Below are 14144 nucleotides of genomic sequence, written 5' to 3'. Positions count from 1 at the left end.
CTGAGCCAGAGAGGCCCAGTTTCAAATCCAGACTCAGCTGATAATGTTACTGAGTGAATTTTTTTAACTAGCCCACTTCTTAGGGTTCAGTGAGGATAAAATGGGGCTATAGAGAGACTTTAACCCTGAATCACTTATTACGTTTCTACCTCTTTAGGTGTCTGGTGGGATATGTGTGGTAAATGAATAGGTTTCGACAGAAGAATTGTCTTGTTTTGAAAAAGTAAGTAATTTATACTCCCCCTCGGTTTAGGAAATCTAACAGGTTAGATAAGTAAAGTTAAAGGTAAAGGTAAAGGTACCCCTGCCCGTACGGGCCAGTCTTGACAGACTCTAGGGTTGTGTGCCCATCTCACTCAAGAGGCCGAGGGCCAGCGCTGTCCGAAGACACTTCCGGGTCACGTGGCCAGCGTGACAAAGCCGCATCTGGCGAGCCAGCGCAGCACACGGAAATGCCGTTTACCTTCCCGCTAGTAAGCGGTCCCTATTTATCTACTTGCACCCAAGAGTGCTTTCGAACTGCTAGGTTGGCAGGCGCTGGGACCGAGCAACGGGAGCGCACCCCGCCGTGGGGATTCGAACCGCCAACCTTTCTACTTGTAAATTTCTAGACAGATTGCCATGTTAACCCCCTCCCCTTAATAAAGATGATGGACTATTGGCGAAAATAACCAGGAAAATCAGAGATCAAAAGGACAATAAATTTAACAAAGAATGGGGGAATTTTCTAAGTCACCTGAAAGAACACTGTAAACTACTGGTAACATTGGCAGGATTTTGAAAACACTTGCAATGAAGCGAGAACTATGAAAAAAAGTGACTTGTAAGAAAACATGGGGAATATGATACAATGCAATTTGAAAAGACTATCAGGGGAAACTTTGGGGGGGGGGGAGTTCCAGGATTCTGACAGTCCTACTTGTAAAATGATTATGATTTATGTTTGATGATAAATGTTAAAAGTAAAAATGTTAAAAAATAAAATAAAATATTTTTAGCCCCCCAAATAATCCTGGAGCATCTTAAAGACTAAGGATTCTTCAAAATAGGCATTTTATCAGTGGGATCAGTGCTCCTCGTGTAGATTGCACATCATTGGCAGCCTGTATCCCCTGCCCCAAATAAAACAAAACAAAATACGAAAGGAAAGCAGCCAACAACCCATTTCCAAACTAAGCCACCTTTTGGAAGCACCCAAACTGCTCCCACTGAAATCGATGGGAAGCGAGTCAGGCTTTGACTGACGGGTCTCGACTGAAATCTGTGTGAAACGAAGACAACTCACTCAGTTACTAATAAATCAACGTAGAAGAAAGAAGCCAAGGGGAAACGTCATGCAAAAAGAGCAGTAACAATTATCTGAAATCAAAATAGTGTACACTCGTACCCTCTGAACTTACTCCTCTACAATTCTCACTATAGCAGAAAGAAATATACACTTGCCAAATCAGAATCACACGTCATGCATTGTGAGCTGCTAGTTTTTACAATGTCACAAGACTCCTCCGTACTGTAAAGTACTAACTAGGTGAAACGGACTACTACGCTTGCAGGAAGAGGTGATTCAGAATTACTGCACAGCCTTTTAAATTATCTTTACTATTGCAACGGCAATCCTGCGCCAGAGGCTGCGTAAGAGGCCTTCAAGGAATTGAAGCGGAGACTTCGCATTGTCCAACTTGCCACTTGCTCTAACTGGGTTTTCCTTCTTCGTGAAAATGAGGCAACTCTGCCTGATACTGCGTTGAAGCAGAAAAAGATAACAAAAGCACATGTCTAAAATCCCTTCTCCCCGCAGCATACCTTCCAGAAAATGAACACCTGTGCAATTATCAGTACCTGTCATCAATAAAATTGCAAACACGTAGAAATATGAGTAGGCCATTTCTTGTGGGGCGTCTGTACTTTCTCCTTTCACGACAAAATAAATCTGGGTACCTAAACTGTGAAATTTTAAAACTGATCCTGGCAAAGTGAAACTATTTGGAAAAGGTAAAGTAAAGGTGTTCACATATACAGTCACATACAGTGGTAACTTGTTGAAGTTAATCTGTTCCAGGAGTCCATTCAACTCCCAGAACCATTCAAAAACCAAGGCGCGGCTTCTGATTGGCTGCAGGAGCTTCCTGCACCAATCGGAAGATGCAGAAGCCGCGTCAGACGTTCAGCTTCCAAAAAAGTTCGCAAACCGGAACACTTACTTCCGGGTTTGCGGCGTTCGGAAGCCAATTTGTTCGGGAGCCAAGCTGTTCAACATCCAAGGTACCACTGTATATAATTTAGTACTTCCTTTTATAGGGTTGCCATATTTCAAAAAGTAGAAACCAGGACACCCCAAAAGTTTTTGAGCTTTCTTTCTTTAGAAAGACCCTAAAACTGTTGAGCTATTTTCACGACAGCCTGATAGTTGTTGAGCTTTTTCTAAGACAAACCCGAAAGTTGTTGAGATTCCAGAAATCCCCCCCAGACGTCACTTCCGCCTTTGAAATCCCGAACGTATGGCAGCCCCACCTTTACATTTTTGCTGGTTTCACCTGTGCAGGTCCAACAACCTCTTCCAGCATCATCAGAAAGGGCTCAGAGACAACCTGGTTGAAAATCAGGCCAGTCAGCAATTGATGCTCTGATGGTGGTCAGACCCACTACAGTAGTACCTCGGGTTAAGAACTTAATTTGTTCTGGAGGTCCATTCTTAACCTGAAACTGTTCTTAACCTGAAGCACCACTTTAGCTAATGGGGTCTCCCGCACTGCCAGAGAAGGATTGCTGTTCTCATCCTGAAGTAAAGTTCTTAACCCGAGGTACTATTTCTGGGTTAGCGGAGTCTGTAACCTGAAGCATCCGTAACCCGAGGTACCACTGTATATGGAAGCTTCTTTGCATTACCAGTCACTATTTTAGGTTTTATTATGTACGCTGCTTTGAGGTTTGTTTGTTTTTCGATTGAGCAGTTTATACATTTCCCTAAACAGAAACAAAACAGTTGCAAAATGCACAAAGCAGCTAGCTTTGTTGCTGCCAAGTCCAGTCAAAGGAGGCAAAGTCGGTGTGTGTGTGCTTTTGTCACCGTCCTTCTAAAAGGGACCCAGAGTTTCAATTTGCAGAAATTAAGTCAAGCGAGCCTTTTTCTTGCTAATGGTGTGTTAGTTTTGACAGCTCTTTCCTAAATTCATTATGAGCAGCGAGTGCTACTGAGATCAACATGGCATGTTCAAAATCCAGCCTTTTTTGGAGCTATTTTCTCACAACAGAGGCAGTTGACATCTGAAGTGTAATATGGCAGAGAAATTTCAGACCAGAGGTGGATAGGTGGGTGGGAGGAAACTACTAGAATTATTCAGGCCATCTTTTTGCAAATGCAAACTATTTCTTGTGGCTTTTTAGGAATACACTCCTGGGCTGCATGCTTTATATAAAAAAAATTTCTGCATCTTGAATATGCTATAAAATGTTTTCAATGACTGTATTTTTATGCTTGTGGATTAAAAAAAAAACAAAACACAAACTCGAACACTTCAGAATAACCTATCAAAATTGCTGTCCTTATACTAGATCCGATGTTGCAGTGTGATGAAACCTTTAGAATGTGATATTTATTTAATCCAACCCCTCAAGGCACAAAGTCTTATGAAAGCCACTTGCAAATATTTAACCCTTCGCAGGAAGCAAGAAGTGTTGTCACCTGATTCTAAAGACGTGGGGAGGAAGGGAAGGTTGTAATTTAGGCTGCAATCCTAATTGTACAGCCGGCGTCCAAAACTCCCATTCTTCTAGGCGCATTTTGCGACAGGGAATTTCAGAGCAGTTTCTAAGCTCTGGGCGCAGTATTGCGCCTAAGATTTCAGATTAAAACTGCAGAGTAGAAGAAAAGGAAGACCTTTTTCTGCCTCCCCACTTCCAGCTACTCTCTGAAGACTGGAGAAGAGACCCTCTTAAGAATATTAGGGGGGTGGGCAGGGGAAGGACTAGACCATGTGAAAAATGAACATATTTTAGCTGCAGTTCATTCATTTCCAGCTTTGTATTCATGTTATGAAAAAAGCGTGCCTAGACATTCTGTTGTTGCGTCCATAACCTAGCCTTAAGGTACCATTTAGCTCCTAGTTTTCACGTCTCAGTTTCTGACACTGAGACAACTGTCATTAAGTGGTATAAAGGTAAAGGTAAAGGGACCCCTGACCATTAGATCCAGTCGTGGCCGACTCTGGGGTTGCGGCACTCATTTCGCTTTATTGGCCGAGGGAGCCGGCGTACAGCTTCCAGGTCATGTGGCCAGCATGACTAAGTCGCTTCTGGTGAACCAGAGCAGCACACAGAAACACTGTTTACCTTCCCACCGGAGCAGTACCTATTTATCTACTTGCACTTTGACGTGCTTTTGAACTGTTAGGTTGGCAGGAGCAGGGACCAAGCAACGGGAGCTCACCCCGTCGCGGGGATTCGAACCGCCGACCTTCTGATCAGCAAGTCCTAGGCTCTGTGGTTTAGCCCACAGCGCCACCCGCGTCACCATTAAGTGGTATATAAACTGTCTAAATAAAGACATAACTATCTTAAAATAAGAAGCTGTCTATAGCATATTCCCCCTGGATAGCTCAGTTGATAGAGCATGAGGCGGTTAATTCCAGGGTCATGGGTTCGAAGTCCAACGATTCCTGCATTGCAAGCACTGGCATAGCGTGGGGGTGCAGGGGGGGCCGGCCGCACCGGGCGCAACATCTGGGGGTTAGGGTTAGGGGGCGCAAATCCACGGGCTAGGGAGCGCAAATCCACGGGTTGGGGGCGCAAATTACTTGCCTTGCTGACAACCCACGCTACGCCACTGATTGCAAGGGGTTGGACTAGATGATCCTTGCAGTCCCTTCTCTACAATACTATACTATGCTTCTATTGTTCTTTGACCTCAACTACTCAGACTCTTGCTATTTTGCTGGCATTAAGCAATCAATCACCTCCTTTTATAAAATAAAAAAAGGAAAAACTTCAGTTGAATATTTGGCATACAATGCTTTGAGTTCCTACAAATTTCCCCGGAAAGATCTGCAACAGCAAGGCATGCAGCAACCCATTCCCCTTCACTCACTTACTGAGGAGTTCAGCTTGAGAAACTGCAACATATTTCGTGCTCTTGAATTCCTTCCTCCCCCGCACCCCCCAAAAGAGAACTTCGTATGGCAAGGAAACTGATAGCGAAAAATGCACTGGGAAGTGTAGGATCACAACTGCTGGACGCAAAGTCATCTCACCCGCTTGCAGACAAATCAGGATGAACGCAAAGGCCGCATAACCTTCCTGCTAACTCTGTGCAAACAAATGTGTTAAGTTGTGGGTTGACATAGCAGACGACACCAGCGATTTCTCCAAAGCAGCTCTTTATTTTGTAAGCTGGAACAGAACTAAACTGAGGAGCTCAGTCAGCCTGCTTATATAGAGCTACAGAACAATTGTAACTGTTGCAATGTTCTAAAACTATCCAATCACTGAAAGTCACTTTTCGATCCTTCATTTGCATACAAAACTATCCAATCACTAAACGTCACTTTTCGATCCTTCATTTGCATAACTATCTACAGTATCTCCCTGCTGGCCCAGGGTGAGAACTTCAGTACATAACAAAATGAATGCTCAATAAACAGCTGAGGAGCAAACTTTGTGCAAACAATTCGGGAGGAATGCTCCATCAACAGGTCACTTGGAAGCGTCCTTAGCCAGGTTAGGGCCCAACAAGATGTGATGTTAAATGTCCCTTCTCCGTGGTGACTCTGGAATGCCCTCCTCCATGGAGGCTTGACTGGCGCCCGCCGACACTACAGATTTCCACCATCAGGTTAAGACATTGGGGTAGCCAACTTGGCGCTCTCTTGGACTACAACTCCCAGCTTCCGTGACCACTAGTCATGCCTGCTGGGAGTTGTAGTTCAAGAGCACCTGCAGGGCAGCTGCAGGTTAGCGATCCTTGGGTTAAGACAGTGGCATCTGCCCAGGCATTTCATTTGATCTGCCCAATTACAGTGGTACCTCGGGTTACATACGCTTCAGGTTACAGACTCCGCTAACCCAGAAATAGTGCTTCAGGTTAAGAACTTTGCTTCAGGATAAGAAAAGAAATCGTGCTCCGGCGGCGCGGCGGCAGCAGGAGGCCTCATTAGCTAAAGTGGTGCTTCAGGTTAAGAACAGTTTCAGGTTAAGAACAGACCTCCGGAACGAATTACCGGTAAGTACTTAACCCGAGGTACCGCTGTATTTTGCATTATTCTTGCCTCTCATTTTTATTGCCATGTGAAGGGTTTTCCGCTGCTTTCGTTATACCGTATTTTTATTGCTGTGCTCGCCATTGATGAAAGCGTGGGGTAGATTTTTCATTTAAAAAAAATAAAACACATTAACAACATGCAAGTTGTTTTTTTTTTTTAAAAAAAACCAACTGCAAATAGCATTAGCTGGGAGGAGCTGATAATTACTGATATATCAGTGGGTGGGTGGGCGGAGAAGTGAGTTTAACACTTTCCTCCCCATATGTGGTCTAAAGCAGTGTTCCCCAACCTTGGGCCTCCAGCTGTTTTTGGACTACAACTCCCATCATCCCTCGCTAGCAAGACCAGTGGTCAAGGATGATGGGAATTGTAGTCCAAAAACAGCTGGAGGCCCAAGGTTGGGGAACACTGGTCTAGAGGAAACTTCCTCCTATGGAAGTGCTGTTTGCATTGGGAAGAAAACTTCCTATTGGCACCTATGAGAGAATTTACTCCCCAAAGCTTATTAATAGTTTCAGAACTGGGTTTTTCCAGCAGACTGCAACAGGGGTCGAAAGGGTTAAATTCCCTCTCTCCTGCTTGCTGCCCTCCCAGTAATTATCGCATTTAATGCTAGTTTGTCCCTTCAAGATAGCAGTTGGAGAGGAGACAAAGCATAAACATTTAGCAAGAATGACCTCAGTGGCAGGGGTTGCAATCATTACCTCCAGCAACAGGGTTAGGCAAGGGTTAAAAACAGAGCTTCCTGTTCTTTTCCCAGCTTCCTAAATATATTTCTGGGGGGGAATTATGGGAAGTCAACTTACACCGAAAAGAAGAGACGCAGCCAGAATCGAATTCAAGGAACGGAACACAGAAGCAAAGTAACAGCGATCCTTTCACATCATGGCATGTGTACTGGTTCACAATTCCAGATACCCGCTCATTCTATAAGGAGCATGAGACTCTGAATCTCAGGGTTGTGGGTTCAAGCCCCACTTTGGGCAAAAAGTTTCCTGCATTGTAGGGGGTTGGACTAGATGACCATTGTGGTCCCTTCCAACGGTACAATTCTATGATGTATGAAACCATCGGGGGGGGGGGATGTATGTACCACTGTCTAAGCCTGGCAGAAGGGCAACAATACAGTGAAATACAGTGGTACCTCGGGTTACATACGCTTCAGGTTACAGACTCCGCTAACCCAGAAATAGTACCTCTGGTTAAGAACTTTGCTTCAGGATGAGAACAGAAATCGTGCTCTGCCAGCGCGGCAGCAGCGGGAGGCCCCATTAGCTAAAGTGGCATTTCAGGTTAAGAACAGTTTCAGGTTAAGAACGGACCTTTGGAATGAATTAAGTACTTAACCCGAGGTACCACTGTAGTGGCCCCACCCTCTCTGGTTCTGCTACCACCACGTCCCCAGGACCCCCCCCCCCTTTTGTGGGGACTTACAGCATCCTTGGCTCAACTGGCTGAGCCCTGGATGAGGAAGTTGTGCCAGCATATCTTGAGCTAAGCCGGGTCTGGAGACTTAACGCCACAGGCTGAGTCAGGAATTAAATAGCCGAGCCAAAGATCTGCTGCATGCATCCTAAATTGCTCATCGTCCCAGAGGATCTCGCCATAACACTGCCCTCTTACAGACAAGAGGCATCACCCAATTCAATGGGAGTGTGTCTAAGAATGTGTGTCACAGAACCATGCAGGATCAAACACACCCCTGTAAAAATAATAACACAAACATCTGATGCAGAAAGTGGATGAACTTCATTTGCCAACTGCTTTTACAGTAAGTTTAGGAGGAGTATTTTGCAAGTTTCGACCAGCGTTTTTTAGTTTTTACACATTTTTTTCTGCCTGGTTCTGTTTTTTAAATTGGTTTCCACCCTTCCCATTCATTCCGTGTTCTTTCTATAACAGCGATATACCAGAAGAGAGACACAATACTTACTTAAAGCGACTTGCAAAAAATTAGTATCTTGGACACCGCTTTGACTAACTGCATGGAAAAGGAATTAAGGCTGCAATGCTAACACACACTTGCTAGGGAGTAAGCCCCATTGACTACAGTGCAGTCTAGGTAAAGGTAAAGGCACCCCTGACCATTAGGTCCAGTTGTGACCAACTCTGAGGTTGCGGCGCTCATCTCACTTTATTGACCGAGGGAGCCAGCGTACAGCTTCCAGGTCGTGTGGCTAGCATGACTAAGCCGCTTCTGGTGAACGCCATTTACCTTCCCGCCGGAGCGGTACCTATTTATCTACTTGCACTTTGAGGTGCTTTCAAACTGCTAGGTTGGCAGGAGCAGGGACCAAGCAACGGGAGCTCACCCCGTGGCGGGGATTCAAACCGTCAACCTTTTGATTGGCAAGTCCTAGGCTCTGTGGTTTAACCCACAGGCGTCTACCTGAAAGGAAGCTCCATTTAATGGGTTGGGCTTCTGAGAAAACATGCACCAAGATCCAGCTGCAAGAGTTTTGAGATTGTAAACTCCTAGGAGGCAGGGACCCATCATTGTTGTTTTGACTCTGTACAGCAACTCTGAATGAGACGAGTATAATCATTAGACTATCAAAAACGAATTAGGAAGGAAAGTTTGAAGCAGAGGAAAAAATATGTCATTGGATATGTCTCACACTCATAGGAGCATAGGAAGCTGCCTTCTACTGAATCAAACCATTCATCTAGTTTAATGTTGTCTACACTGACTGGCAGCTTCAGGCAGAGGTATCTCCCAGCACTACCTGGAGCTACCCCAAATCGAACCCAACAGGCTATCTATGCAAAAGTAAAATACTTTGCTGCAGAACTATGACCCTTCTTCCTCAATCTGCCTCACACTAAGACCATTGCTCCATCTAGTTCAATGTTGTCTACACTGACCAGCAGCAGCTCTCCAGAGTTTAAGGCTGGGGAATGTCCCATCGAAACATGGAGATGTCCCAGACCGAACCTGACACATTACCCACACAAAGCAAAACCCTCTGCTACTGAATTATGACACTTCTCTTAAAGCTGTTTTCTACTAAGCTCGGCCATTGGCCCATCTGCCAGCAGAGCCAGTGGGGTGTAGTGGTTCTGTAGACTGTTAGACTAGGAGCTTGGTTCAAATCCCCATTCAGCCATAAAACACACTGGGAGCCAGTTGCTGCCTTTCAGCCCAACCTACCTCACAGGGCAGTTGTGGGGATTAAAGGAGGAGGGGAGTACTATGCATACCACCTTGAACTCCTTAGAGGGAAAGGTGGATTATAAATCCAATAGATGACCTTCTCTATGTCCCCAGTCCTGGCAGGTTCGGAGGGTGACAACACAAGAACGGGGCCTTTTCTGTGGTGGCTCCCCATCTGTGGAATGCTCTCTCCAGAGAGGCTCGTTTGGCACCATCTTTACATATTTCATCCCCCACCCTGCAAAAACGCTCCTCTTTACCCAGGCCTTTGACCATTGAATAATCTAAGGCCTTTTATAGCTGTGGAGGCAGGGATTGTTATGATGATTATTTTACTATCATGCTGTTTATTTATTACGCTTTTAATGTTTTTATTATTATGCTCCGTAAAATGTGTTCTTAACGCTGTGCAACGCCCTGAGATCTTTTGATAAAGGGAGGTATATAAAGTAGTTAAATAACAATAAATAAATAGGGGTCAATAAACGGACCGGCAGCGGCTCTCCATTCACACAAGAAGGGGGACACACATACGCACACCTGGAGATGCCACCAGCGGGACCTTCTACACGCCGAGCAGTTGCCCTGGCCCGGAGCTACGCCCCTTCCCCAACAAGCACGTACGTGTCCCAGTCCCGGGACGACGGCGCCGCCGCGAGAGAACTTTTTCGCCTTCCGACAGGGGCGCGCTTTCGCCGGATCCATTCAAACAAAAGAACAGTTCTTCTTCCCCGCCCCCTGCGCGCAAAGGGGATCGCGCCACCGGCCGGGCATTTCCCCCCCGCGCCCCGTCCGCACCCGCTACCCCCGCACTTTACCCCGCGGTTACTTACTCCGGAGCGCCCCGATGAGCAAGCTGCCGTCCTTGATGAGCTCCTTGATGAACTTGTTGGTCCTCTCCAGCTCTACCTCGTGACATTTCAGCCTCTCGCGAAAATCCGGACTATCCAAATACGAGTCGCTGAACTCCAGGGTGGGCAGCCCCATGGCACCGGCAGAGAGGGCGAGGAGGAGGAGGGAGAAGAAGAAACGCCGGGCCGAAGGGTCGGGGGGACGTCGGCGAAGCCCGCGGGCGCCGGGGTGCGGGGTCTCGCCGCCCGCTCTCCAGCCCAAGCCGCGCGCAAAAATGGGACTGTCAGCTGGTTACATGGCGCAGCCCGAGGCGCATCGCTGGAGCCACGGCGCGGCGATGGCTGCGTTCCGCTGCTGCTGCTGCCGCCGCCGCACTCCTCTTCCGGCAGATCCGGGCTTTGCCGTCTTCCCCGCCAGCCCCGCCGCGCTTAACCCTTCTCTGAGGCTCCCTCGGCCGGACCAAGGAAACTCTCCTCCCAGGTCAAGGGAGGGAGACGCGCCGCAGGGGGGAGACCGAGAGGAGAGCGTTCTGGTTTCGCGCGTCTGGCCCAATCAGGGCGCGCGGCCGCCACCCGCCCACCCCCTCCCGCGCCCACGGGGCCACGCCCCCGCGGGATCCTGCTCAAGACTTGGGGAAAGTTCTTTTGGGAAGGCCATCCCAACGTGAGAGCCTCCGTACCTCCAAAAAGGGAAGGGGAAAAGAAAAAGGGGGGAAAGCATTTGTTTTTCATTTGCGATAGGTTTCAAACGATGCTGTTCTAGGTCATAATGGGTTACAGTCGACCAACTCTGGCGCTATATGTGTACTGCATGCTTTATATATAACTTTTTGAAAACTCAGCAGTCCAAAAGTAAAATAGAAGCGTATTATTTTATGTTTGCAATAGGTTTCAATGACACTGTTATATATGTCATAATGGTTTGCAGTGCATGCTTTTTAGAATCACGGAATTGTAGCGTTGGAAGGGACCACAAAGGTCATCTAACCCAACCCGCTACAAATACAGTGGTACCTCGCGTTACATATGCTTCAGGTTACAGACTCTGCTAACCCCGAAATAGTGCTTCAGGTTAAGAGCTTTGCTTCAGGATGAGAACAGAAATCGTGCTCCGGCAGCGCGGCAGCAGCAGGAGGCCCCATTAGCTAAAGTGGTGCTTCAGGTTAAGAACAGTTTCAGGTTAAGTACGGACCTCCGGAACGAATTAAGTACTTAACCCGAGGTACCACTGTACGAGAATCTTTTGCCAAAGGTGGGGCTCAAACCTACGACTCTCATGTTCTCCCGACTGAGCTCTAAAGCTGGGCGTGTACACACTCTCTCTGTGTGTTTATATTTGAAAATGGAGCCATCAGTCAGAAATTAGTGCTTCCCTCTAAATTTATAGAAGAAAATAGTTTTTATTTTATCTTTGTGATAAAATGGTGCTGTTATAGGTTATAGTGGGCTGCCTATTTCTCTAGCATGTGTATTGGGTATGCTTTAAAAAATATGCATACAATATATTATTATTTTTGAAAATACAGCTGTAAAAAGTCAATAGGATGTACAGATCAATAAAAAGAGGATAAAAACTCCATAGCCATGCATGCTTTTGAACTTTACTGAGTTACATTCAATTAACTTTCACTCAGAGCAGATTCCTTGAAGTTCATGAGCATGACTACCTTAGGTTCGTTAATTTCAAGGGATCCGCTTTGAAGGAAAGTTAGTTGAATGCAACCCAGTGAAGTTCAAAAGCAGGCAGTATATATACAATTTCAATATATCGGCCAATAAAAATAGCAACTTCCAAACTTTTGTCTTAAGCCTACCCCATTGGCTAACGAAAGGGCTTGAGTTTTAAATTTTGCAAAAGTTTTCCTATGCATACATACATCTGGGTGTGGGATTTCTAATCCACCCTCACTCAGAGGATCCTGGTAGGACAAACAGGTCAGTGAAACAATGCTTTTTAAGAAAGAAATCTGAAAACATTTTAAATATACTGTATATATAATATTTCATGTGCAGAACATACAAATTGATTACCTTAGTAATCCATATAACCCGGTAAGGCAGGCCAGTAATAATATAGCCCAATAAATATAGCAAACAGAAACGGAAAAATAATATTATGAGGGTTAGGGTTAGAGCTAATCCTACCGTCTAAACTATAAATATAACAATGTGTGGAAGAGGATAAAGTTATCGTAATTAGCAACAACAAAGAGAATTGTTTGTGGCATAAGCTTTCGTCGACTGTAGTCCACTTTAATCAGATGCATGAAGTGTTATCCTGAGTTGCAATTATACAAGCACGTTGCTGGGTGGGGCGATCGTAAAAAGTGAGGTCACCGGGAAATACAATGCAGAGAACTTTAGACAGGGATAGCTATATATTTCTTTCTCTCTGACCTCACTTTTACAATCCCCTACAATGACGCTTCCATCGGAGCAAACTAACTGCTTTCTATAAAAGCGGATGCCATCATAACTTTGCTGGTCTTTAAAAGTGCCACGAGACTCTTGGTTGTTCTTTCTACAAAGAACCAATAGTGCCACGCCTCTGGAAATCATTAACGCCATCACCCTTCATGGAACTTGGGCAAAGCAACCCTGCTAGGCGGGGGGGGGGGGGGGAGGCAGGGAGGTAGGGAAACCGAGGCAGAGGGTCCAAATCTTCCACAGCCCTTCCAAGCACATGGCTGCAGGGGGGAAGGGACGGGGGAGGTATACATTTCCTCCCTCTGCCACTGCTTGCTTGCTTGGTAACAGTTATATATACCCAATCATAATCGTACTGAAAGACAGTGTGGGGTAGTGGTTAGAGTGTCAGACTAGGACCTGGGAGAGACCAGAGTTAAAATCCTCACTCAGCCACGAAGTTCACTGAGTGACCTTGGGCCAGTCACTGTGTCCTAGCCCAACCTGCCCCAACATGCGGAGGGGTAAAAGCTTGCAGGGAAAGCAGGCCTAAACATAAGAATATGGGGCAGTATCCGACTGAATTCTTCCACTAGCACAAGGACTTTCAGCTCACCTTCTTATTACAGTGGTACCTCAGGTTAGAGACGCTTCAGGTTACAGACTCTTCAGGTTACAGACTCCGCTAACCCAGAAATAGTACCTCAGGTTAAGAACTTTGCTTCAGAATGAGAACAGAAATTGCGCGGCGGCGGCAGCGGGAGGCCCCATTAGCTAACATGGTGCTTCAGGTTAAGAACAGTTTCAGGTTAAGAACGGACTTCCAGAACGAATTAAGTTCTTAACCTGAGTTACCACTGTATTCCACACGCCCCTTGCCTGACCCCTAAATCTAGGGGAGAACTAGGGGAACCCCCCGGTACAGAGGAAAGGACAAGGGAGTTTCATTTCCCAGCTAAAAAAGTCCTTATGGACTGCTTAGGGACGCCACCCTTAATAAATAAATAAAATATCCACCCCTAATTTTATGATTCATCAGAGCCTCCCCAAAATTGGGTGCTGGAGAAATTTACAGTAACCCGAAAAGCTTCACTTTTGAGATGGGGTGGGTGGGGGAAATCTGAATATTTCAATAGACTTGGCTATAAAAGTGTAGTCAGTATTTATGTGGAAAATGAGAAATGAACTTTGCTTGAACTCTTTCCCTCCACACACTCTGCCTTTTACGATGCTTTGTTATTTTTTCGATCCCGGTGTTTTCATTGCATTATGGGAGCAACGGGAGAGCCCTCCCGCGGGCAGTTTAATGGTTATCATCCATATTTTCCCATTCTGTGCGTTTTCTCCTATTCCAGTTCAGAGAGCGCTGCTGTTTTAACATCTTTCACCCACTTCACTATTTTCAGTTGCTGCCTGCAGATATTTCCTTAGGAGCTGCAAACCCATCTCCATGTTGATTCAAAACATATCACGTTCGTT

At 45.9% G+C, this 14144-nt stretch overlaps 1 protein-coding gene across 2 annotated transcripts in view; it reads right to left on the bottom strand.

Moving 5' to 3' along the window:
• The window catches only part of ARHGAP42 (Rho GTPase activating protein 42), a 175392-nt gene extending 164616 nt beyond the window's left edge, over window positions 1–10776 (bottom strand). For both annotated transcript variants that reach the window (XR_014510183.1, XM_083436294.1), the window contains exon 1: window positions 10242–10776. Coding sequence is in view for 1 of the 2 variants with exons in the window: in XM_083436294.1 (XP_083292420.1) it covers window positions 10242–10395 (154 nt within the window). In the remaining variant the exon portion in view is untranslated. The remainder of the gene's footprint in view (window positions 1–10241) is intronic.
• Between the last annotated feature and the right edge of the window lie 3368 nt (window positions 10777–14144).

This window comes from Podarcis tiliguerta (assembly GCF_965153285.1).
Source record: "Podarcis tiliguerta genome assembly, chromosome: 4".
NCBI lineage: Eukaryota > Metazoa > Chordata > Lepidosauria > Squamata > Lacertidae > Podarcis > Podarcis tiliguerta.
The sequence above is the reverse complement of the archived record's forward strand: the minus strand, read 5'-3'. Positions and strand labels throughout refer to the sequence as shown.